Source organism: Pantherophis guttatus, chromosome 5, assembly GCF_059756535.1.
Source record: "Pantherophis guttatus breed Tessera chromosome 5, ASM5975653v1, whole genome shotgun sequence".
In the NCBI taxonomy this organism is placed as follows: domain Eukaryota; kingdom Metazoa; phylum Chordata; class Lepidosauria; order Squamata; family Colubridae; genus Pantherophis; species Pantherophis guttatus.
In genome coordinates, this window is record NC_142067.1 from 131,433,946 (window position 1) to 131,459,955 (window position 26,010).

At 45.8% G+C, this 26,010-nt stretch overlaps 1 protein-coding gene across 3 annotated transcripts; it reads left to right on the plus strand.

The window, feature by feature from the left end:
* Positions 1-2,413: 2,413 nt before the first annotated feature.
* On the plus strand, positions 2,414-25,212 carry VSTM4 (V-set and transmembrane domain containing 4). Of its 3 annotated transcripts, none has more exons than XM_060682482.2 (8): positions 2,414-3,129; positions 5,035-5,433; positions 11,976-12,032; positions 16,437-16,544; positions 17,204-17,237; positions 18,099-18,205; positions 18,782-18,843; positions 24,657-25,212. In XM_060682482.2, the coding sequence occupies exons 1-8, from the start codon at positions 3,081-3,083 to the stop codon at positions 24,780-24,782; spliced, it is 942 nt and encodes a 313-aa protein (XP_060538465.1). In that variant the 5' UTR covers positions 2,414-3,080; the 3' UTR covers positions 24,783-25,212. The 3 variants fall into 3 exon arrangements, with proteins under 3 accessions (XP_060538465.1, XP_087751754.1, XP_087751755.1); XM_087895628.1 differs by lacking the exon at positions 24,657-25,212 and adding an exon at positions 23,222-24,116 and having other exon boundaries at positions 2,901-3,129; XM_087895629.1 differs by lacking the exon at positions 5,035-5,433 and having other exon boundaries at positions 2,913-3,129.
* Positions 25,213-26,010: the final 798 nt, after the last annotated feature.

The following is a 26,010-nucleotide window of genomic DNA, read 5'->3' on the forward strand; positions in this document are numbered from 1 at the left end:
AGATCTCCGGGAGACCCACTGTGGTGTGGCAATGATAGCTTGATAAGAGCTTAAGAATACAAAACAATTTCCCTTTCAAACAGGGAAAGCCCCCTTTAAATCCTAGAGGCTCAGCAGCAAAAGCGGAAACTTCTGCAGGAAAGGAATCCCACTCACCAAGACAAGGTCTCCATTAATGCTTCAAAACCAAATCATCCAGGAATTGATCAAATTAGGTAGAAACAAGTCACAAAAAGTTCAAATAGATTAGCTTAGCCACCGGGTTGTCTAATCTTCCCGTTTCTTTGCCGGCTCCCTTGCGAAACTGACAAACTATCTACAGACCAGCAGCAGGAAACTCCTGACCACGATAGGATTAGGTTGGCCTCTTGTGCTAAATACAACAAATGTGATCTTGTATCAAAAAGGGCAAATGTAACCAACCAAAGGTAAAGACTAACCTTGTGAAAGAAATCACGTAGGTCCACCACTTATAAATGACAGAGAAACATTTTGTGCAAAGGTTTTGATTTGGACCCCTGTCCCAAGACGGGGCTCCCTGTTTCTGCAGAGAGAAGCCGCTGAGAGTCCTCTTTCTGGTTTGGCCCAGGGGCCCCCGAGGCCACGAAAGCAGAGCCCGGCCGAGGCTAACAGGGAGGCTGACGAGCCAGAAAGCAGCAGACTGTGAGGCACAAAGCCATCCGCATGACTTTGGGCCAGTCCCATCCTTTCAGCCCCAGGAAGGAGGTAACGGCCAATCATTTGGGAAAAACCTTGCCAAGAAAACGGCAGGGACCAGTTCGGGCAGTCAGCAGGCGCCAAAAACTGATTGGATGGCCAAATAAATAAAGAACCAAGGAAGCACCTTAGCAGTTGCAGTTCAGCTGCCCTGTCCTTTTCTTTTGCTTTTAGAAGGGCTTTCTGGCTCCACTTTTGTTGCAACAGCAATTTCAATACACCGGAGATCAGTTAACAGGGGCGGATCTTTTTGTACTATAATAAAATCTGTGACAAACCAAGGTGAGGCTCTAACACAGCAGAGACCATGAGGGTCTTCCAAGAGGAGCTTGAAGAATAAGGGAAGAGGAATTCTTTTTGAATGAAGCAAGTTTTAAATCTGTGTCTTCCGACCCGGCAACCAAAATTTCTAAAACATGAATCTCATTTTAAAAGACTGCAGCCAGTTCATTGACTGTCCCTGCATTTTTGCCTTTGGAACGGGGCTGCAGCAGCAAATCTATTGCGTGGTTGGTTGCCCAGTCAGCCAGATGTTCAGACTAGATTTGGCTTTTTTTGTCCGCCTTTGGAGTCCTTCCCAAGGATTTGGGAGAGGCAGATGCTTGATGGTGTCACAGGATGTACAGCTGCCTTTCGCAATTGACCGAGGGGGAAGGTGTTCAAGTGGTGCTCCAGTTGTTCTGGGATTGCACGCAAGGCGCCTATTATTCTTGGTACTCTCTTTGCTTTCTTTTGCCTTCTACTTTCATTTGCAGCTCTTCGTTCCCAACAAAAGCAGGCAGGGTGATCCAAACTCCTCCCCCTGAGCTTCCTTAGCGCCCCCTCCCCCTCTGGTTCTCTCTTCCAGATGGATTTGGTCTAAACTCTAGCCTGAGAAAAGCATCTCCCACATCTAATGGCATCCTGCATAATTTGGTGAGTCAGCCGTTTAAGTGTGGAGTTACTGGGCCCTCCTGCCAGATTTCAACTGAATGCTGGAAAGAGCCCAGTCCAAAACAGAGCAGGCCCCTTGCCATGATGAGAAACACATGTGTTTGTGCAGTTGCTGAAAGAAACTCTCCGACTACAATTTTTACTCCCATTCTTTTTTTCTATAGTGCTTTCCTACTCTGAAGTAGCATTAAGTAATTTATTTTATCCAGATTTTTAAGAAAGCAGCAAAGCTTCCTAGCCCTTGTCATCAGCATATGTGTTAGCCAAGTGGTGATGTGATAATCTCAATCAATGATATGTCAGGCGCGCTAAGGAGAAGCTTCTGAGCACAACCAAAAACTGTGCAATGCTCCCTGACCGCCCTCTTTGGACACACAGAAAACTAGGTTCCTCTTTATTGATGGCATCTCTTCTCTGACAGCTCAAGGCTGGGTACATGTGGGTCTCCCCACATTTTATTCCTTAGCAAACTGGGGAAATAAATTGTGCTGAGAGACACTGGGCCCGAATCAACCAGAATGGAATTTGATACCTCTGGTTCCAAATCAATGCTTTAACAATCGCATACTGTATGCTTTCTAGGAAATACTCTTTTTCTCCTCCAGACAGATTTATGTGGGCCACTCAGTCCAACTTCATATTTTGTAAGAAAAATGCAGACTCTGTCTCCAAAAGGCAAGCATTCATATTGCCTAACCCTAACCCCCTCCTTGCAAAGGCCTCTGCTTTTGCTGCTGTGGATGGAACCGCCTGCAAACCGGACGGATTTAGCGTGGGACCCGAAGGGCTGCGTGGGGGAAGGAAAGCTTCCCCTTTGAGAAGCTCCACCAGGCCCAGACCGGGAGGGCAGAGGCGCTCAGGAGGCTAACCGTGACACCTGCAGCGGGAGGGCGGAGCGTTGCCATACAACCTTCCCCGCTTCGCCCGACCCGGGAGTGAGCCGTTTGAGGGCAGCGGGCCCAGTCTGGCCGCCGGAGGAGCCCCTGGAAGCGGCCGCCCCATCCCCGGCGAGGGAGGGAGGGAGCGGCGCATCGCTGGGTCCCGGCCAGCCACGCCGCCTTCTCAAAGGAGCCCCCAAGGCCAGCGTTGCCCCGCCAGGCAAGCCGGGCGGCCGCGGCTGCGAGCTTCCAGCGGCCCGCCGCCCTTCGCGGAGCCTCGCTCGGCTACTGCGCCGGGACGCGGGATGCCACAGGCCGGCCGGCCGGCGCGGGGGAGGCTCGGAAGGCGGCGCCTGCCGGCTTTGCCCTCCCTCCGCCCGGCCCGCCCTCGCCGAGAGCGCGGCGGCGGCGGCGGCGGCTGGAAGCGCTCCGGGGGCTCTGCGCGGAGCCGGGCCAGCGGGGTCTTCCGGCGAGGCTGCCCGGGGTGGCGCGGCCCGGGAAGGGAGGCCGCTTCGTGGGGCGAGGCGGTCGGGAGCCTGGCAGCCCTCCGCGATGCCTCTGCTGGCGCTGCTGGCGCTGTTGGCCGGCGCGCCCTGGGCAGGTAAGGGGGCGGCAGGGCGGCAGGGAGGGGCGGCAGGAGCTCCGCGCCCGTCCTGGCCCCGGCGGAGCTCTCCCCGCGGGAGCAGCGCTGGGCTCCGTGGCGGCGGAGGCGCTTCGGGGAAGGAGAGGGCTGCTTCTGTGGGGACCCCAAAGACCTCCGCCCGGCTCTTGAAAGGAGAAGGGCGGCGCGGAGCAGCTGAGCCGCAGGCTGGAACTGAGGAGCTCCTCTTCGGAGACGTCCAGGGAGCGTCGCTTGCCGCCTCCAAATGTAAAAGCCTCCCTAACTGAGCGAGCGCATTCAAGCCGCGCTGCTAAATGGTTCTGGAGGGGAAAAGAGCCCGCCGCTCCCCAGCGCTGCCTGCCTAGCGGCGACTGGAAGCAAAGGAAGCCAGTGCCCGGCGCCTGTGGGCGAAGATGCTCGGCTGTTACCAGTCGGCCTCCTGCTCATCGGGGCTTCCAACAGGAGACGGGGCTTGTGCCCCCTCCCCTTTCTTCAGCCCTTGTTTTAATGGGAAACCAAGGCAAGGAGGGGAGGGGGATGCTTGGAAAACCGGTGGAGGGTCTCTGGGGCGGAATTTCTCCCCTGCCTCCCTTTTCTGCGGGTGGAGGTTAGGAGTAGAGAAGGGGGATGGGCGCCAGAGAAAGGCTTGTGGTTGGAGGGGGGGGGCAGTTCAAGACCTGCACTCGGGTTTGGGGTCAGGATCTGCTCTGCGTCCCCGGAGGCCTCCCAAGGTTGGCGGCTTCAATTGGTCTGTGGGTTGAAGAAAGAAAAATACAGGAAATGAGCCAGTTCCATCTAAAGCAGTCAAGGGCCTGCAATTCTGGCACCTCAGGGCTATTATCCTGATTATCTGGGCTTCATTAGGCAGGCAGGCTTTTGGGCGGAACGGATGTGTGTGTGTGTGTGGGGGGTGGTGGTTTGCAACTTGACTGGTTGATTTGGAGCTGCTGGGCAGCTTTTGGGAGCTTCCAGCACCTGGGGGTGGGGGGTGGGGGGGTGGGGGTGGCGCAGAGTCTGGGGACGAGGCAGCTCTGGCCTTTTGTGTCAGGTCTCCTCCATGCTGGGGGGCTGCTGTTCCTAGCCGGGCCTTAGGCTTCTCTGCATGCAGCTGCCAGTTAATGGGCCCGTTTGCGTATCTAGTGTGCCTGCTGTGACCATTCTGAAACTGGTTAGGCCTGGCAATACTTATCCATAACTTGGTTTGTTTATTTGGGTTTTATCCCACCTTTATTACTTTATAAGTAACTTAAGGTGGCAAACATACCCAAAAACCCTTCTTCCTCCTATTTTCCTCACAACGGCAACCCTGTCAGAGCAACTGAGTGGCCCAAAGTCGCCTTAATGACATTCGTGCCTAAGGCAAGACTAGAACTAGAACTCACGGCACCCTGCTTTCTAGGTCAGCACTTTAACCACTACACCAAACTAGACCAAGCAATTGTTATCATCTATATCTTGCTTTTCTCCAAACTTCAGCCGTCTTCTTGTGGCCATCATTGAGTAGTGCTTAAAAGAGCTTAAAGGAGCGCAGAATCCTAAATTACCAACATGCACAACTCTGGGAGTTGAAGTCCACATGTCTTAAAGTCGTCAAGATTGGACACCCCTACTTGGAGAGTAAAATTACCTAAGCATAAATACAGTGGAAGAATTTTTAAAAGTCCAATAAGGTTCAACATGATGCCTTAGGAGGAAAAAATACCAAAGTTTGGGGATAAATATGTCTGTAATAAGGGGAAAAAATGAATTGAGTCAGTTTTTCTCTGATAACCCATAACATAAAATATTTTTTCCATTTTTTAAAAAAAAAAAAGGAGTTGTAATTTTGTTAGATAGGGGTTAAGATAAGACCTAAAACGAATGATACGGTGTTGCACTGCTGAGAGTTTGTTTTTGGCTTTGTAGAGATTTGTGAAGCTCTGAACGTGACCGTCTCTCCGGGACCCAGAATACAGCATCTCATTGGAGATAATGTTACTTTATTCTGCCATGTTTCTCAAAAAAGGCGAAGAGAAAACCTTTTGGCTGTCCGGTGGGTTTTTGCTCTCCCCTCTGCCCAGGAATACCTGATGATCAAAATGACCAAGTTTGGGGTCGTCCAGTACTATGGAAATTACACAAGTCGCTTCTATAAGCGAAGGCTTCATCTTCTTGAGGAGAAACACAGGACGATGTACACATTTTTGATCCTGAATATCCAGCAAGCCGAACAAGGACACTATATTTGCAAAGTTCAAGAGATCAGCAAGCAAAGGAACAAGTGGACTTCCTGGTCCAATGGAAGTGCCTCTACTGAAGTCCAAGGTGAGCAAATAACACGGGAGGTTTTGCTTTGCAATCCACGCAGGATGGTTGCCTAACTGTACTACCTCAGAAAGAGCAGAGCATTCATCCAGAAGGCCTAAGATTTGACCATATTGGTGGAAGACAGTTACCATCCATTATTTAAAAACAGAAAGCCAAAGAAGGCAATAATACCTTTTCTTTTGTAGGATCCCTTATTAGTAACGGTGGGTTGATTTGGGCGTTAAGTATATTATGATACTTTTGAGTGAATGAGTGAGTGAGTGAGTGAATCTCTTTGTCGAGGGAAATAGCTCCTTCCCATGATATCTTTCAACAATACTTGTGTCTTTATTTGCCACAAGTATACACATACCAAGATCCTCATCTTACTATTTATTTACATAAAAGCAACTTCCATAAATTCATAAAATCCATAATCTGTTCCTATGACTTTGCATAACATGAGGTGTGTATGTGTGTGTCCATGCAAAAAATTTTTGAGCAAGCAGGATGTTACCAAACAAAGGCTGGGTTTAGGGGAGACATTCATATTTGAGCATAATACTGTACTTTGGGCAGAGAGCTTTTAATTTTACCATTGGTTGGAATTGTGGGCAGCCCTCTTCTGGCAGGCTGGATGAAAGGAGGGGGTCTTGGCACGAGTGAAATGTAGAACTACAAACCTCATCACAACAGAACGAACAACGGAGCAAGTGAACTGTTGCAACTAGGAATTCACATTAAATGGAACGTATGTTTTGTTTTACACTGGGGTAAAACATTTTCATTAGGAGAAAAAGAACCCAGAACACACGGGTGCTTCCTATTCTGTGTGGAACAAAACAAAACATTTTGAGTGTTCTGGCTATAAGAAATCATGGGAACTCAGAACAAACCCTGATTTCCTAGTTTTTCATCCCAGGGCTACAAAAGTAGATTTGGTAATAAGCAGCTCATTGCTATCGATCTACCAAAGTTTTTCTTTCTTTCTTTTTTAGAGAAGATGATTTCAAAATAAGTACCAGTAAGAAATACTTTTTTAAAAAAAAAGCACAAAAAGCCCATGAAGGGATACGTTGATTTTTTGAAACTTGATTTCTGGTTTAGTGGGGTGATCACAAAGAAACACGAAATCGCTTCCTATAAGAGAAGGAAGGAAGGAAGGAATAAAAAGAAAGAAAGAGAAAGAAAGAAAGAAAAGAAAGAAAAAGAAAGAAAGAGAAAGAAAGAAAGAAAGAAAGAAAGAAAGAAAGAAAGAAAGAAAGAAAGAAAGAAAGAAAGAAAATGTGTTGAGAGGGAACCCTCGAGAGTCACAGGATGACAATTTCTGTATTTTCAATCCACACCTGAATTCAGCAGCCTCAACAACACCAGCAGTGCAAGCTTAAAGTTGGCGTGTTCCTCGTGGCTACTTGCCTGTAAAAATAGGCAGTGCAGCCAGCCAGCCCGGCCACGTGAACTCTCCTTTTCCCATAGCGAAGCATTTTAAAGACCAGCAGTAAATCCGGCTCCCTGGCAGAACTGCAGATGTCAGCAGCCCTCCTCCACCCGGGCTGGCTCAGGCAACCCAGGTCCTCTGTGCAAGGACGGAGCGGTGTATTAGGTGGGGAAGGGCGTGTGGCCCCAGAGTTGGGTTCTCCTCTCTGAGTCTGGCCCCAGGAGTCCAGGGGCATCAGAAATAAGGGTGGCATGAACAGATGGATGGGGTGAGCTGCAGCTGGATCCCATGGTGACCCAAATGATGCCCTTAAGGGTCAAAGAGGAGGGGAGGGGTCTCCTTCAGCAGCAGATCAGGAATTTCCAGCTGTGGAAGATGGGTCTTCTATTCTCAGTTGTTCTAGAGAAGAAGTTGTTCTACCCTCAGAATCTGAGCTGACCACACTCTGTAATTCGGGCTGCTCTGGGGGGTAGAGACCGCAGGCCAACCTCTGGCTACGTCACGTGGCGACGGTTCTGATTTTCTCGGGCTTCTTCTGAGAGTTCACATCTTCTCCTGAGCAAGACGACCAGCCCATTCCCCCACCCTGCCCGCCCACCCTGGGAGGGAGGGAGCAGCCCAGCCTTGCTGGATCCGGGACACCCGTGCAGCTGCAGCGGTGGCTGGAAGTGGAACATCTGCTGGGGGCTCCAGCCTCGCTTGGCTCTGGGACAACTAAAGGAAAAATGCCTGGATGATCTTCCCAGCCTTTTAGAAATGAAAATGCAGCCTCATCTTGCAGGGCTGTGAATCTCACGCAAGCGGGGAGATTGGAAGAGAGTGCTTAGCCACATCTGCCATGGCCGCCTTCTTCCACAGAAGGAAAAGCAGTTTAAGAGAAAGCATTTTCCACGTCCTCTAGCCATGCTTGAGACTTGCACATGTGGTCTGTGTAGGTGCAAGGAATTTTCACCCGGAAATGGAGCCAAGTTGTATTTTCTCTCAGGTTTTCCACTGGGCTCACCATTCTTTTGAGATGCCCCCCCCTTTTTTTTTTACTCCCCAGACCGGTCTAGTCTACAGGTTGAACCCAAAGGTACTTTTTCAAGAGGCAACTGGATGATGAGAAACGAAACGTCTTCAAGGAAAAACAAAGAAAGCCCAGTTGCCTCTTGAAAAAGCTCCTTTGGGACAACCGGGACCTGGATGGCGGAGAATCTCCGTAGACATTCTGAAGGCCTAACTTTCCCCAGGGGCCTCCTCGCTCAGTACCCCCCAGATCCAGGAGCTGTAGAAGCAGGGTGATCAAGGTTCCCTTGGTTTTCGGTTCAGGAAAAATAAACAGCAAATTATTTACCTCAATTTAAATGTGTAGCTCTCTAGATGATTTCCAAAACAGAGGTTAAACGTTATAAAACTCAAACATGCAGTAATAAAATTGCCATAGCCACATAACGAATCAAAACGGCACCAACACCTTCCCCGTGAACCTTCCGGGAGGTTCCTGTTTGTGATAAAGGTTCCCCAGAAGGATATTCACGTGTTCTCTCATAAACCTGAGCGGCCTTTGTGTCTGGCCTGTTTTGCACAGCCAAAGGCTTTCCTGTGGTCCATGAAGTAGACGTGCAAATCTTCTTCCGGTTATAATGGCTGTTGCCGTTATCCCCTGACGTGAGCTCATATTCTGCCGTTTCTGAATCTACCTCACCTTTCCCCCATCGTTGTGTGCTGGTGCTTTTCCTCTTTATGAAACCAAAAATTGGTTGTGTGAAGCACTTGTGTAATCAAGCTTTGAGCTTCCTCTGTGGAAGCATCCTCAAGACATTGAAACAGGCAAGGTGGTCATAGCAGAATCCCCATGGAAGGCCATCCCTTTGGGGCCTGCGTTGACACCCACGTGTTTACAAAGGAATGGTTTGATCTGCTCAACTGACTAATCAAAATAAACTATACAAGAGTTGTGATGCAACCACTTTGTCTGCGGACATTGCTGATTCCCATGGACAGATTGTCTCTGGGTTGCCAAGGCACAAACAGTGTTTTCTGTCTTGGTCTGACCTGGAATGGTTAGCATCCGCCTTCGTTTTCTCCTGAAGTTTTAAACAGAAAGGAGAACAAAGAGATTGTTGTGCAAAGTGATTGACATCCAAACACACAGACAATGCTTTTAACAAAGGGAGAGAAAAAAATGGATTGCAGTTGTAGACTCAATTTTCTTTTTTTTTTAAAAAAAAAAGATACATTCATATACGTGCTCATATTTATTGTGAGCCAGAAAAATAAATACAGATTGAATATGTGCTTACCACAACCCACATCTGGCAAAAAAATTAATAAATTAGAGAATTTGTGAAATCTCACAAATATATATATATATAAAATAGGTGCATACATATCTGAACTTCTCTAATCGTTGTGTTTCAATAAAAACTCTGTGTCTTTTCAGTTTTGCCTAGTTCGGGTATCGGCAACCTGCAGCTCTGGAGCCGCATGTGGCTCTTTGGCCCCTTTCCTGCAGCTCCCTGCCGACCCGGCCACGCGACCTGCTCTCCGTCCTGAGACACTGGCCCAAATTGGCTGTGGCTGATGCCAACCTCGCTAACCTGAGGGCTGGCAGGGTGGGAATGGGATCTGGGAGGAGGGTACGATGGAAAGGGGGACACGCCCGCAGCTGAGGAGTGAGCATGAGCTGCAGTGGCGGCTTCCCCGAAGATGACCCTCCTCGTGTGACCCCTTCGACCAGCTGTTGAGGGGCTGGGAGGGGGCGCACAAGCAGAGATGCCCTCCTCAAGTGAGTGGCTGGGCTCAGCTAAAGTGCAGCCTGATCCCCGGTGTGGGCGTGCGAGGTTCAGCGAGGCCAGCCTCCTCGGAGTAAAGAAGCTCAGGGCAGCAGGAAAATGGGGCTGTCCCCACCGACCCTTGCACGCCCACTCCGGGGATCACGCTTGGAGAAAGCCGGAGTGCCCTCGCCAAAGACTCTCGCCCGTCTGCTGGTCAACCTGCCCGCTCCGCACGCCTTTGCTGTGCTTTGGCCGAGCCCGGCCCGGCCCCTCGCTTGTGCTGGGTATCCCTGCTCGTGCAAGACAGAGGGCATCCTCGCTCGTGCGCATGCGCACACAAGAAAGAGAGAAAGGAGAGCTGGAGGGAGAGAAAGAGGGAAAAGAAAGGGGAAAAGAGAGAGAGAAGGAGAGAAAGAAAGAGAAAAAAGAAAGAAAAAAAAAGAGGGAGAGGAAAAAGAGAAATGGGAGAAAGGGAGGGAGGGGCAGAGAAAGAGAGACCCATTTCCCACGGAAAACACCGGGAGCCACAAAACCTGGGAAGGCGTGACTGGGTGGGAGTAGGCCGCCCCCACCCAGGTTTTGTGGCTCCCCGTGTTTTCTTGTCCGTGGGAAATGGGTCCAAATGGCTCTTTGAGTGTTGAAGGTTGCGGAGCCCTGGCCCTAGTGGTACGTCGAAGTCTGATCGGAATGTGTGATGCCCTGTGTGGTGTGAAGCCGTATGAATGAGCTGACCCTTGTGGTCGAACGCACAAGATCCTCAGGGAAGGACAGTCAAGTAAGCATCAGGTGGACGTTGCATTTTATTCCTCTAGACGTGACTTAAGAGAACTTAAAATGCAAAACTATGCCGTGTTTGTTTTTTCAGAAATGACTAATGTTTTTCCCCATTAATTTCAGGATGGTGGAAGCAATTATAAGAATAGGGAGGAGGAAAATTACATGCTTCACAACTGAAATGATATATGTGGTCACCTTCCCCTCCCTTCCCTCAGCCCAGCTCAGCCACCAGCTGACTTTCTTTAGCTCTGCCATCGCTGGTGGGTTCCCGGCTTCAGCTCCGCTCTAAAGCGGCCGTTCTTCTAAAAAAAGCCCATGACTGCATGTGGTGGAGCTGTAACTTCTGTGCAATTTTCAGGTCACGGATTTTGATGTGACACATTATTCCTTGTTTTCTCTTTTGCTGATGGATGATCCCCAGCTGACCCTGGGGATGGTCTATGCGGTATCTTGGTTCTTCCAAAGGGATCCCTGCGTTGCTGCTCCCATTTACCTGCCTGCTTATCTTTCAGGAATTTGGCTGACTTCTGGGGGACAATCCCCCCCCCCACCCCAGGACCCAGGTGATGAGCAACAGGAAAGAGCAACTCAGGCTCTGCAGTGTCGTTTGGGATTTTTAAAAGGAGATAAAATGTGTAGTACGCTGAATGAATTTCTCCAGTTCTTGAAATCAGTTTCAAACAGTGTTCATGAAAATACCCTGTCCCTGTATCAAATCTATTCCATATCCCCTGTACCCCTTTAGACAGATTTAAACAGAATAATAGGGTAGGAAAGGGACCTCGGAGGTCTTCTAGTCCAACCCCCTGCGCAAGCAGGAGACCCTATAGCCACTCTGGGCAAATGGCTGTCCGCTCTCTTCTTGAAAACCTCGAGTGCCGGAGCAGCCACAGCTTCTGGAGGCAACTTCTGTTCCACTCCTTAATTGTTCTCACTTGTCAGAAAATTTCTCCATAGTTCTAGGTTGCTTCCCTTCTTAATTAGTTTCTTGATTAGTTGATTAGTCTCCTTGATTATTTTCAATTGTTCTTTTTGGTGATGCTATATGGATTCTCTTTAATATTTATGGAAACATTTCAGGTTCCATTATGACATCTTTTTAATGTAAAAGAATTGAAAAATTGAAAAAAAAAGAATTAGAGGGGACAAAGGAAAGAGAAAAAGAATAAAACTTTACAAAATATAAAATTGCAGGAGAATTTACAAAATATTGGAAAAAGTAGAAGAGACGTCCACTATTGTCTGTACAAGTGTCATTAAATTGGAATTAATGGTTATTTATACAAGTCAAACCAGAAAGTGACAGAAAAACAGCCAAACTGAATGATCAGTCGGAATAAGAGGAAGTAGCAAGTAGCTCTGGCTCATCTGAAGAGGTCTATCTTTAACCTTAGAATCAGCCAAAAATAATGTAATGTTTTAAAATCTTGTGTGACATGAGACACAGACTTAAAATGTGACAGACGTTTATGTGCAGAATTATAATTTCTAAAGAGTTTCCAAATTAAGTGAAAGTTGATGTTAGATTTACTTTTTAGATGCAAAATTATTTTGCGCAGATGATCACCTACTTCTTTCTTTTTCAGTGTTTCCATCCCGTTTTTTGGATGAGGAAAAACACAATGCTTGGGCATTTTTTGAAGGTTAAGTATAATTTTCCCTTTTGTTATTCTTCACAGATCTAGTAAAACATGGTTTTGTGCAGCCTTAATTTAAAAAAAACAAGATGCTTGTCCCAAAGTTTAGTTCAAAGTGTGAATTGCCAGTGGACGAGGGCAACGCTTGGTGTGGCTGGAGGGTCTTTGACAAGGATGCTTTTAGCCATGACGTTTCCAGTTGGGCCCCTGTCTGTTTCTTGCCTCTCCCATTTCCAGTGTGAGTGTCAATAGCATTCAAAAGCTCATCATTTTTCCAGATTTTGTCTTCTTATTTCTGTGAAGCATTATAAAATAATTCAGCCATGAATGTGTTTATTAAAGGCGTTCCAAACAATAATTAAATTAAAACCCTCAATTTTTTTCCACCTGATTTAGACAATGTGAACCTTTTGATAATGATCTATTTAAATATTATTTTGGACCAGTAGAATATTTTTTTGGAAGTAAAGAGAATTTATTGGAACATGTTAAGTATAACAATAGAAATTTTATTATTTATTTATTTTATTTTATTTTATTTGCTGCCCATCTCATTTTGAAACAACTCATATTAGAATTATTTAGTTGAGAATATATCTGATAGGGAGTTTGAAAAATAGTATTTTGATAGATTTGAATGTTACTATAGTCAACAAATTCCGGTAAATAAGCTTGAAGTACATTTCATTGTTTACTTAGAACAGTATTATTTATTTATTTATTTAAATTTATATACCGCCCTTCTCCCGAAGGACTCAGGGCGGTGGACAGCCGGAATTAAGATACATATAATATAAAAGTTAAAAATAACTAAAATAAATTAAATCGATCGGCCTCCCAATTTAAAACCCCACATCTATACAATTTAAAAAACTAACCCATAAGACCTTTTAGGCTAGGCCGGCTTGGTAGAATAAAAAAGTCTTCAGGGCCTTGCGGAAAGTACAGGGGTCCGGGATCAGTCGTATTATGGGAGGGCGCTCATTCCAGAGGGCGGGTACCCTCACAGAGAAGGCTCTCCCCCTGGGGGCTGCCAGCCGACATTGCTTGACCGACGGCACCCTGAGGAGGCCCACTCTGTGAGAGCGTATTGGCCAGTTATCGGTTGCAGAAGGCGGTCTCGTAAATACCCTGGCCCTAAGCCATGGAGCGCTTTAAAGGTGAGAACCAATACCTTGAAGCGCACCCGGAAGACCACTGGGAGCCAGTGCAGCTCGCGCAGGAGAGGTGTTACATGGGAGTGCCAGGTCGCTCCCATAATCACCCGCGCGGCTGCGTTCTGGACCAGTTGGAGCCTCTGGGTGTTCCTCAAGGGGAGCCCCATGTAGAGAGCGTTACAGTAGTCCAGGCGAGAAGTGACTAGGGCATGCGTGACTGCATAAGGAGTCCCGATCCAGAAAGGGGCGCAACTGGCGTATCAGGCGAACCTGATAAAAAGCCCTCCTGGCCACAGCCGTCATATGCTCTTCTAAAGACAGCCGTGTATCCAGGAGGACACCCAAGTTGCGAGCCCCCTCTGTGGGGGTCAATGACTCGCCCCCAATAGCCAGCGATGGCACCAGCTGGCTATATCGGGACGCCGGCATCCACAGCCACTCGGTCACGGCCTCCAGACACTGAGACATCACTTCAAGAGCATCATTGGGGCGGTCTGGGGTGGAGATGTACAGCTGAGTATCATCAGCGTACAGATGGCACCGCACCCCAAATCCACGGATGATCTCACCCAGCGGCTTCACATAAATGTTGAACAGGAGTGGCGAGAGGACCGACCCTTGCGGCACCCAACAAACAAGGCACCTCGAGGTCGACCTCTGCCCCCCTGCCAACACAGACTGCGACCAGTCGGAGAGATAGGAGGAGAACCACCGCAACACGGTACCTCCCACCCCCAATCCCTCCAGCCGGTGCAGTATGATACCATGGTCGATGGTATCAAAAGCCACTGAGAGGTCTAATAGGACCAGAACAGAGGAGCAACCCCTCTCCCGAGCCCTCCAGAGATCATCAACCAATGCGACCAATGCCGTTTCCGTGCTGTACCCAGGCCTGAAGCCGGACTGGCACGAATCTAGATAGACAGTTTCATTCAGGTACTGCGGGAGCTGTCGCGCAACCACACAATATTTGATTGGTCATGCAAAAGATTCAAAACTTGATTAAAATCATGTCATAATTTCATGATTCATTCTTAAAAGGCAGGTATAATATCCATAGTGATGTTTAAAGGTTGTGAACCTTTTTGAATTTTCAGTATTTCTGCATAAATATGAAATAAAACATCTGTTCTCCACACGTTCTAAAACTCGGTAAAGGGAAACCAATTAAATAAATTGGTTAAAAATATTATACTTTATTTATTTATTGAAAAAATGATCCAGAACTACATTTGTGTGAAGAAGAAACTTTTCAGCACCACCATATGTAAAACTTCCAGTTTGCCCTTAGTTGGAGCATAATAATCAATATTTAAAAATAGTATCAGATGTAATCAAATTTGAGAATTTATTATTTATAATCATTATTCTAGCTGGTTTCAATTACTGCAATTGTATATTTAGCCTATCCATCTGATTAATTAAAAACAAAAACTTCTTATCAGGAAGATTATGAGTTGCTTCCAGGAAATTTGGATGTTGTATCGCTCAATTTGGAAAAGGTCCTTTTCCTCTTAGCCTTCTCTGGCCATTAACATTCCAAAAGGCTATTAAAGATAACATGGGTATAAAAACTGCTTGTCTAAAAAGCAAAACCAGTATTTTTGTGAGACAAGAAAAAATGGAAAAAAATCAATAAATGGATAAACTGAAACACATTAACTTTTAACAGTTTAAAAATAAAAAGGCAAGATATTGGTAAGGGAATATATCAGTGGTGAAATCTAAACTTTTTTCCTACCAGTTCTGTGGGCGTGGCTTGGTGGGCATGGCTTGGTGGGGGTCATGTGACTGGGTGGGCATGGCTATGTAGTCATATGACTGGGGGGGTCAAACTCACTTTAACAATGTCCTGCTGGAGCAGTGGGTTGGACTAGATGACCTCCAGGTCCCTTCCAGCCCTAGATTGCTGTGCTCTTTCAAGGTATCCTCTGAAGCTGCGTCTAGTGCCAGGTTTGTGGTCCTTCCTTCCTCTCCTTTTTCCCTCCCTCCCTCCCTTCTTTTCTTTCTTTCTTCCTTGGTTCGTTCTTTCTTTCTTTCTTTCTTTCTTTCTTTCTTTCTTTCTTTCTTTCTTTCTTTCTTTCTGCCCTCCCTCCCTCCCTCTTTCTTTCTTTCTCCCTTCCCTCCCTTTTTTTCTCCCATCCCTCCCTCCCCCTTCCTTCCTTCCTTCCTTCCTTCCTTCCTTCCTTCCTTCCTTCCTTCCTTTCTTTCTTTCTTTCTTTCTTTCTTTTTCTTTCTTTCTTTCTCAGCACCCCACCACCACCCATTTTTAGCCTAGCAGGCCTCAGGGAAGCCTCCAGGAAGCAAAAATGGAAGCCCAATAGATAGTAAAAATATGCTTTAAAAAGTAAACAAAAAAAAAGTTGGGAGGATTGTGCAGCACAGCTGATTATCACAGCTGATTGTCAGAACCTTTTTTTTTTTTTACTTTTTTAAAGCATTTTTGAACTACCTATTGCCCGAACCGGTAGTAAAAAATGCTTTAAAAAAAGTAAAAAAAAGTTCAGATGATCAGCTGTGCCGCGCAATCATGGGAACTTTTTGTTTCCTTATTAAAACATTTTTTTACTACCGGTTCAGGCGAACCAGTAGCATTTTCACTACTGGTTCGGGAGAACCACCCCGAACCGGTAGCATTTCACCCTGGAATACATGTTTAAAATGTTTAAATATAAAGAGTTTTTTTAAAAAAAAAGTTAAATGGACTAAGCTAAGTAGACTTTCAGAAGGGAGATATCAAAGCTACAATACAGACACACAGACATGCACACAAGAATCTTAAGGGGTCCACCTCCAATAAGTTACAAAACTCTAAAAGCTACAGCTTATATAAAGAGATTGCTGCTTTCCTCTTTCTGAATCTCAGCTTAATACACTGACTTACCTGCAGCATTTGGATCAGAGAATTATTTATCCCTGGAATACACGGGGAAACAAAACAAAACTACCATGTAAAGTCAAATAAATACAGTAACATTTTTTGCAATCAAAGATCAGGACACATTAAAACTCAGCAATGTAAAATGTTAACAGATTATGCATGTATGGAAAGATACAAACCATTAAATTGGTCATCGGCTCCACATTTTACATAAGCCACAGCAGAAATGGAGGTGTGCTTAGGGTGACACAGTCCTGTGCACTTGGGAGTAGACCAAGAGCTCCACTACTAAACCTCCATGCCTTTTGAGACCCGGGGGGGGGCGAGGGGCGCCTCCCAGCTGACTCGTGTTTCCTCTCCTGGCCTCTCCAGACCTCTCTGTCTACGCGGTCCTGATGAGCTCGGCAGGGATCCTGAGTATCCTTCTCTTCGCTCTGGTCATCCTCTGCCAGATCCTGAGCAACAAGAAACGATCCCACGGTGAGTCCATTGTCAATATAAAAGATTTCTGTAATTCATCTGTAATTTAAATATTGGTATATTGTCACTGAATTTACTAATTCTGCATTTTTGTTTGTTTGTTTATTCAATTTTTATCTTTGAATGTTCTGTAAATTTCTCTTTGACTACGCTCAAAATACTTATATCTAATATTAAATAATCAAGAGATCTTTGACTTTGCTTCTTTCAAACTGACCTTTGTAAACCATCCTGAGTCACTTAGATAGCAATAGCAGTAGCACTTAGACTTATATACCGCTTCACAGTGCTTTTACAGCCCCCTCTAAGCAGTTTACAGAGTCAGCATATTTGCCCCCAACAATCTGGGTTCTCATTTTATCCACCTCGGAAGGATGGAAGGCTGAGTCAACCATGAGCTGGTGGGACTTGAACTGCAAAATTGCAGGCAGCCAGCAGTCAGCAGAAATAGCCTGCAGTACTGCACTCTAACCACTACATCACTGTGGCTCAGAGAGTGAGATGGGTGGTATCTAAATTTGATAGATAATTTGTCCTGCAGTGTTTTAAACGAACAAAGAAAACAAACTGACCAGAAATCACATGCAAGTGAAAATTACTATACACAGCGATACGTTTCTTAATTTCTGTTTTTTCTTATTTCTGTATTCTTTTCACAGTGAAACATACCTTGGTGAAGTCTCCTCAGAAGAGGTAGGAGAAGAAGCTTCTTTTTGAGAGCTGCAAGCTTTAATTTTTCTACAAAAATGTCATTAACTTTAGTTGTCCTCCTAGCTTGAGAAAAATATATTTTAAGTCCTGGAAATTATATTGAGTGCCTTTTAATCAATGCCAAAAAATCCATGAAGGAGGAATGTAGATTTCCAAAGAGCACCGATAATCATCCATTGTTGAAAACGGGCCGCGTATTTCCTTAGTGTCCTCCTTGCTGATATATTTTTATTTATTTTTTATTAAACAAATTTATATAGCCACCCAACTCAGATACCATTACTCCAGGCGGTGTACAACATTAAAAAACAAAAACCTACGTGGGAGAGTGAGTCTTAAAAGCTAAACATGGTTATTGCTATTTGCCCTAGTTGAAGTGCCAACGGTGGTATGAATTGGCTCTCGTAGGCGTGACATAGTTTTTCTTCCTTTGTTATGTTTAGTGAGGATGACTGTGCCTTGAACAATCATCCTTTGACCTGCCTCAGATTAGATTTAGTTGTTGATGAGGCTACTTTTGCTCTTAGTGTGTGGATTACTTGCAGGACTAACCTTTTGTGTGTGAGATAAAGGCTGTGCCAGGCTGAAAACGCGCCAGAGGTTTGGGTGAATGTGAATTACTCTTATACTAGTTATACTGTTCCAGGCTATATTTTTGTTATCCCAATTATAAAAGATTTTGATTACTCTCCCCCACACAAACATACTCTCTCCATTTTATTTGCTTGAATGCATAAATAAATGAATTAAGTAGATCAAATGAATTGGTAAGACAGCAAATATTACCAGTCCACCTGGCAAACACACATCTCTCCCCCCCTCTCCCCTCTCTCTCCCTCCCAGCTTGCAAGACACAGGGAGCCCCAGCAAGGCAGCCGGGTCTCCAGGGCTCCCCATCCAGAGGAAAGGGGCAAAGGCGACCGAGGCACCCCCAGCCGTTCCTGCCAAAGGTATTCGTGAGATCACGAGCACTTTGACTCTGGAGGACTGACAGGGGTTTCCCAAAGGAAGGATCTTTCCTTCGCTGACTGTTTAAGCAAGTGGCCATTTGCCAGGCATGCTGGCAAAGAGGATTCCTGCCTTGGCAGGAGGTTGGGCTGGATGGTCTCCCAAGATCCCTTCCAACCCTTACATTGTATCCTAATTCTTTTATTGTAGGTAAGGGGCTGCATTCTTCTGGGGTGCCCTGTTCCTTTTTCCATCTCCCAGAACTTTTATTCCTCATTTTTATATGACTTCCAAATCGCCCTGAATGGACGATCAGCAACTGTTCGGGATGCAGCCTTTCCATTTCACCCAGCTGAGTTTGCACCAAAGCCACGGCCACGGGTGGGGAAAAGAGGCCCTGGACTGCCAAGGAAGCACATGAGAACCCGAGGCATCTCGGGAGATGCAAAATAGCACACGGAGGGGCAGCCTGGCCAACTGCAGGGAGGCTGAATGAGTGGCAGATGTTCGTTTTTGTGCATTTCACTCTTACATTCATATTGCAGCAAGAGGCAAACGATCTGTCCTTATTTTTACAGCACCAATATCCCACGCCTTCTCAAAGCCTAAACTTCTGAAACCACAAAGGAAGGTCACCTTGGTGAGTAGCACTGTAGAGATTTGTCCTTACTTTCTGTTGGTTATCTAATGTGTGAATTTGGTTCCCTCTTTTCCTTCCTTCCTTCCTTCCTTCCTTCCTTCCTTCCTTCCTTCCTTCCTTCCTTCCTTCCTCCCTCCCTCCCTCCCTCCCTCCCTCCCTCCCTCCCCTCCCCTCCCCTCCCCTCCCCTCCTTTTCCTTTTCCTTTTCCTTTTCCTTTCCTTTCCTTTCTTCTTTCTTTCCTCTCGGGATGGTTTGGGGAGGGTCTGCATACTAGACATCCTTTCTTTGACTCTCAGTGTCCATGGCAGCTCCTGCAGAATTGAATTGCTCCTTGTTCATCCATTTTTCATCTAAAGAGTTTAAGGCCATGTACTGTACACATTTTATTGCTTTCTCATATACCAGCATCGACATCAGTTTCATTTTCATAGCATCCTGTTGGGGTAAGTTGGATGGAAAGAGCCCAAGTGACTCTCTCAATAAAAGAAGACAACCTGTGACTTACTGGGTCATCCTTTCAGAGATAGGTACTTAGGTATTTCCTTACCAAAGCAGAGAAACACAACAGCCATCAAGTGTCTAATAGCAATAGCAATTCCAAAAATTGAGCTAGTCTTCTGAAGGTATCAAGTGACTTCCTGCTAAGTGAGGAGACTGGTCCCTTTTCAGAGCTGCAGGAAAAATGATTTTTCCATAAGAGAAGGGAAGAGTAGACTAGTTTACCAGCTCCTTAGTCAAAGTGTATCCGTGCAACATTCCCTGCTAACATGAAAGACTATGCCAATCAGCTCTGTTGCCCTTTCATCACAACCAAAGCCTAGTTTTATCCCAAGCACGCTCACACTCACTTGTGCAAACTAAGATCTCTGAACTAGAGGCTGCTTTGTCGGCTGACATTATGTGGTTGCTCTCCAACCACTGGTGCGTTCACAAGGAGACAAAACGGCACAGTCCACTTGGAAGATACAGATTCCTATTGGACTCTTTCTGTGCTTCGGGCTCCTTTTAAAGTTATGGTAGCACATATTTAAATTTTCTTATTTACAGACTGTTTTTCTTGATTTCTATAATTTTGGCGATGTCACGGTTCTCCACATTGGTGATCAGTGTTGCTCGAAGCATTCAGAAGGCAACTGCATGTACACGTGTGGCCCCTGGTCACAACTCAGTCCTCTCTCTGTTGCCGTGGGGCCCCCTTGGGCCCTCCTTGTGGTGTTGAGAATTTCCCTAAAGCTTTTGTCTCCCTTTCCCCTGGGAAACGCTTGGAAGCTTCCCTCCCCTCCTGGGTCCTATCGCTGTTCTAGCTGGAGGGTGACTGCGTGTGTCATGGGAAAGGTTCCCATTTCTTTTCATTGTTGCAGTCAGTTTTCGAGGAGCAAAGTCTCGAGAGGAGAGATGGAAAAATGGCCCCCACCTGTGAGCTCCAGAGGGCGGTTCCAAAATGGACACCTGCTTGGGACTCACAGATAATAACCATAAGACATTTCATCCCTTCTCACCCCTCATTATACAAGTGAAGGTTACTCCTTTTATAGATGAACTTTTATTCTTAAGAATTCTTTGGGATAGTCTTGTTTCGCAGAATATAAAATTGCACAATTTTTCTCAATTCCAGCAGAAATGCAGCAGCCTAGCTCCCAAATTTCTGTTATTAATTATTAGAGACACTGGAAGGGGACTGCAGTTATGAGGATCTTTCAACGTGTATTTTTCTGTCAGAATGTACGGTAAAAAAGCCATCTCCAAAATTTATTTTATTTATTTATTTTATTTCAAATTTATATACCGCACCTTCTCCCAAGGGACTCAGGGCGGTGTACAGCCAGATAAAAACATACAATACAAACATTAAGAACAATTAAAAGAATATATATTAATTTGGCCCCAGTTTAAAATGACAAACCAATTAAAAATTAAAAATTAAAAAATATGTTAAGCCAGCCCGGCTTGATGAAAAAAGAAAGTTTTAAAGGCACGGCGGAAGGCACCAAGGTCTTGGATTCTCCTTATTTCAGGGGGCAGCTGGTTCCAGAGGGTGGGAGCCCCCACAGAGAAGGCCCTCCCCCTGGGGGTCACCAGCCTACATTGTTTGGCTGATGGCACCCCGAGGAGGCCCTCTCTGTGGGAGCGCACGGGTCGATGGGAGGTTGTCGGTAGCAGCAGGCGGTCTCGAAGATAACTAGGTCCTATGCCATGGAGCGCTTTAAAGGTGGTAACCAACACCTTGAAGTGCACCCGGAAGACCACTGGGAGCCAGTGCAGCTCGCGCAGGAGTGGTGTTATGTGGGAGCGCCATGCAGCTCCCGTAATTACCCGCGCAGCCGCATTCTGGACCAGTTGGAGCCTCCGGGTGCTCTTCAAGGGGAGCCCCATGTAGAGACAATTGCAGTAGTCCAGGCGAGAGGTGACGAGGGCATGAGTGACTGTGCACATGGAATCCCGATCAATAAAGGGTCGCAAAATGAAATTATAGAGATGTGGGTGGGTGGATGGATGGAAGGTAAGGAAGGAAGAAAGGAAGAAGGGAGAAAAAGAAAGAGAGAGAAAGAAAGATAGGGAGAGAGAGAAAGAGAAAGGGAGGGAGAAAGAAAAAAGAGAGAAAGGAAAGGAAAGGAAGGAAGGAAGGAAGAAAAGAAAGAAAGAAAGAAAGAAAGAAAGAAAGAAAGAAAGAAAGAAAGAAAGAAAGAAAAAGAAAGTGCTAAACTTGTCCAACTAATAGATTCAATTCTATTAAATCATGTTTGGACTATTGTGGAAAGTAAGGATTGAACTCTCACCCCATAATGGTTCCTCAAGGAACAATCATGAACTTCCCTAGAGCCCCTCACGATAACTCCATTCGGTGGAGGCTTTATTACGGGTCTTCATGATCTCACCCAGTTGCCTAAAAAGTCTCCTTCCGGATGCTGACATTCCTTGAAATCGGCAGGAGCGGCTCCTTATGCCCGAAGCCCAAAGGCTGCCTGAGGGCGGGATGGTGTCTCTTAGCTTCCTTTCTGTCTCTCCTTTTTCATTAATGTCTATACTTTAATATGCAGATTTTCATTAATAATTTTACTGCAAAATACCTAGAGGTCTCGGTGGTTGTTGCTAGTACTAAGTTTAATGAGGGAAAGATTAATAAGTTTAATGAGTGCCAGAGCCCACTGTAACAACATTGCCAAAAAGGCATTAAGAGTTGTTAACCTAATCTTGCGTAGCTTCTTCTCTGGTAATATTGTACTACTAACTAGAGCCGTGATGGCGAACCTATGGCACGCGTGCCACAGGTGGCACGCGGAGCCATATCGGTGGGCACGCAAGCATTGCCCTACCTTAGCTCCAGCATGCATGTGCGCGCCAGCCAGCTAATTTTCAGGCCTTCCAGGCCTACTGGAAGTCAGGAAACAGGCTGTTTCCGGCCTCCGGGGTGGGGGGGGAGGCCATTTTTGCCCTCCCCAGGCTCCTAGAAAGCCTCTGGAGCCTGGGGAGGGCAAAAAACGGGCCTTTTGGTCTCACTGGAAGTTGGGAAACAGGTTGTTTCTGGCCTTTAGAGGGCCTCCGGGGGGGGGGCGTTTTCACCCTCTCCAGGCTCCAAGAAAGATATGGGTGTGGGCGTGCCCGTGTGTGACCCCCCCCTTGCGGTCCCCCTGCTTTTGGCACACAATGGCAAAAAGGTTAGCCATCACTGAACTAGAGCATACAAAACATTTGCTGGACCAATTCTTGAATACAGCTCATCTGTCTGGAACCCGCACTGCATATCGGACATAAATATAATTGAGAGAGTCCAGAGATATTTTATGAGAGGGGTCCTCCATTTCTCTACCCACCATAAAATACCTTATGCCACCAGACTTCAAATTTTGGGCTTAGACAATTTAGAACTACGCCGACTTCAGTCTGACCTAAGCATAGTGCATAAAATTATCTGTCACAATGTCCTTCCTGTCAATGACTACTTCAGCTTCAACCACAACAATACACGAGCAAATAATAGATACAAACTCAAGGTAAACAGCTCCAAATTCGATTGCAGAAAATATGACTTCAGCAACAGAGTGGTCAATGCCTGGAATGCACTACCTGACTCTGTAGTTTCTTCCCCAAACCCCCAAAACTTTAACCTTAAACTGTACTGTTGATCTCACCCCATTCCTAAGAGGTCTGTAAGGGGCGTGCATAAGTGCACCAGCGTGCCTACCGTCCCTGTCCTAATATTCCTTTTTACTCTTGCTCTTTTCATGTATTCAAATTATGTGTATACTTTTACCTGTTATCTTATATATGCTTGACAAATAAATAAATAAATAAAAATAAAATAAAAATTTGGGAGGACAAAAAAAGGGGGGGAGGAAGGGCTGGAGATTACTTTAGCTATTCTTCTTTGCCTCTCTAGATGGTGTGTTTCCAGCTGCAGACGTGCATTGTAATGCCATGGGTGAAAGCAAACACAGCTACAGTATAGGTTGTAAACCATGACGCTATTTTACAGCGGTGTCCATAATGGTTACTCTTTACTGTATTGCTATCTTATTTTAAGATCTTTCTTCTTAAATTCTTGTTCATTCCCCCAGTACCTTAAATTGCCAGCAATATTATCTTGGGCCACTATTTCGTTTTAGTTGAATAGGCTGAATGCCCCGCAATTGGAGATATTCCCTGTTCCGGGCTTGGGAGCATGCAGGAGGCACATAAGATTTCCTTACGGTTGATATTCGAAGCTCTTTTTTAAGCTATTTGAACTTGTCCGTGGTAACCCAGGAAGCAGAATGGGGCCCAGCCTGAGATTTCTGCTCAGGAAACGGCCTTTGGAAAAACCCGTATCTTCTACGTTCAGTTATTATATGTAGTTGAGAACTGTATGTGCACAACGATTCTGAACCTCCTGTGTGTTTCTTCATATTTTCAATCAAATTATTACATACTGGAAATATGCATAAGGGAAATTATTCTACACATTTTATGGTGTGCCGTTGCTTGTAGCAGTAATTGAAGTACCTTTTCCACTTATGAAAGTACTAATTTTATTTGCTTTTATTGCTTTTCTAGATGCAATTATTTATTTAGTGTGTTTTGGCTTTATTAAATTATGTTTACTATAGGAACATCATAAAAATGTATGAAAGTAACACATCAGCCGGGGCTGCCCAGTGACCTGTATTGGAGGAATCGAGGGTTATTTTTCATATCCAAACTTAATAGAATAAAGAAGGAATAAAGATATAATCTACCCAAGAAAACAATGCAATTTCCAGATAACATAATAATACACCTGGATGATGTAATTTCATAAATCTTAGCTCTAAAATTTACATGAGCTGGGTGTTGCTGTGCCATTTCAGAATTCATCATGGTTCAGCTGGAATTTGAATGAGAATTATAACTAAAGGCCAGCTTTATTTGATGTGAAGCAGAAATGCCTCCCAGGGTGAAGGGCTAAATTGGCTAATCGGCTCCAGGCCCCAGAGCTGGACTTCAGAGGCCGCCCGGGCGCCTTCTGGGGCCGCTTCTTCTTCTCGGGGCCTCTTTCCCACAGAGGCAGCCAGTGCCCCCCTCCCCCTGCACCGAGCGCTTTGGACTGCAAGGAGAGACTCCCAGGAGCGAAGGGGAACCCCCGCCCCCCCGCCCCAGCCTTGCAGTCCTGGCGTTTCCCGCTTCTTCAGCCTGCCTCGTGTTTTAGTAGCTGGTTCCCCTTGTGGTGGGGAAAGCCTGTTCAGGTTATGTTCTTACTTCTGGTCTGGCCTTGTTTCCTTCTTGCCTCCCTGGGCCAAGTTGAAGGGCAGCCGGTCCCTCCTCGGCCGATGGATTCAGGCAGCCCTTTTGTTTTGCAGCTGAAGGGCAGGGAGGAGAACCTGACCTACGCTGAGCTGGAGCTGCTGAAGCCTCATCAGGAAGCCAAAGGCGTTGCGTCTGCCACCGTCTACGCTCAGATCCTCTTTGAGGAGAACAGTGTGTAAATGATGCAGCCGAGATGGGGCCTGTTAACCGGGACACACACACGCACACACACACACACACACACACTGAATTACTTCTCTGATTTTAAGACTGTGGAACCAGTTTGTTTTGAAAGATTTCAAGGGAATTTTTTTAGGTGAATAAAAACATTCAATAAACATTTTGAAAGACTGGAGGAATAAGAATAAATAGAAAACTGGAAGTTAAACTGCCTTTACAGCAGAACTTGATCGTGGGAATATGAAATTTTATTGGCTGGGAAACAGCTCTTAAGTTGAAGATGAATGTGACTATAAAACGGCAATTTTACAGACCCAGGATTTTTTTAAAAAAATTCTATACATGTAAGAAGTGTACATTGGTTCCTTTTCCATGTTGTTAAGACCATGAAGATGTATTTTTGAATAAATAAATTTTTCCATTAAAAAAGGCAGATTTCTTGGTATTATAGCATAAAATTATAGCAAGAGTCCTGCAGTATGCAGGCAGTTGCCCTTGGTGATCTGTTAGGCCCCTTCCAACTCAATGATTCTGTGATCTGTGTATATAAATGGAGGCTCTCCCCCCGCTGCCATCCCTGGTCCTGCTCACATCCTGATGAAAAGCTGCCCTTTTTTCCCGCCAACCTTCCGATCCCCTCCAGGGGGCTCCGGCTCTTTGCCAGGACCACCAGCAGAGCTATTGGCAGTGGTCTCGGGGCCACTCGTGGTTTTCTTTGGCCTTGACAGAATCTCCTAGCAGGGAGTCGGGAACATCCTAGCTGGCTTCCCAGGGCTTCCGAAACTGGCCTTCAAACAGTATCAATCACTTCTGTCAATGTCTTTGGCACTCTGCAGCCCATGGGACTTTTTAAAAAACATAATTGCTTTGGTTGCCAGAAAGGGAACAGCCCATTTTTCCTCTGCGTTGATATAAACGAGCTTTTACATGGGAAGCAAAGATGTATTTTCAATTGGATGTTAAAGTAGGGTGGACAGTCAGTTTTTAAACTACGGCCCCTACGCAATAGATCCACATTACCAAATATTTGATGTATGGTTCAACAGAACTTCAAGAACTTTTATGATAATAATGACTATATCAAACTAACTAAAAGGAGAAAAAGAGAAAAAATATGTTGGGAAGTGTCACAAATAAAACAACCAGAAATTTGACTAAATAAGTCCAAAGTCGTCTCCTTTGCCCATTGTTGAAAACAGGCCAAATGTCGGCAAACGGCCCTTAAAA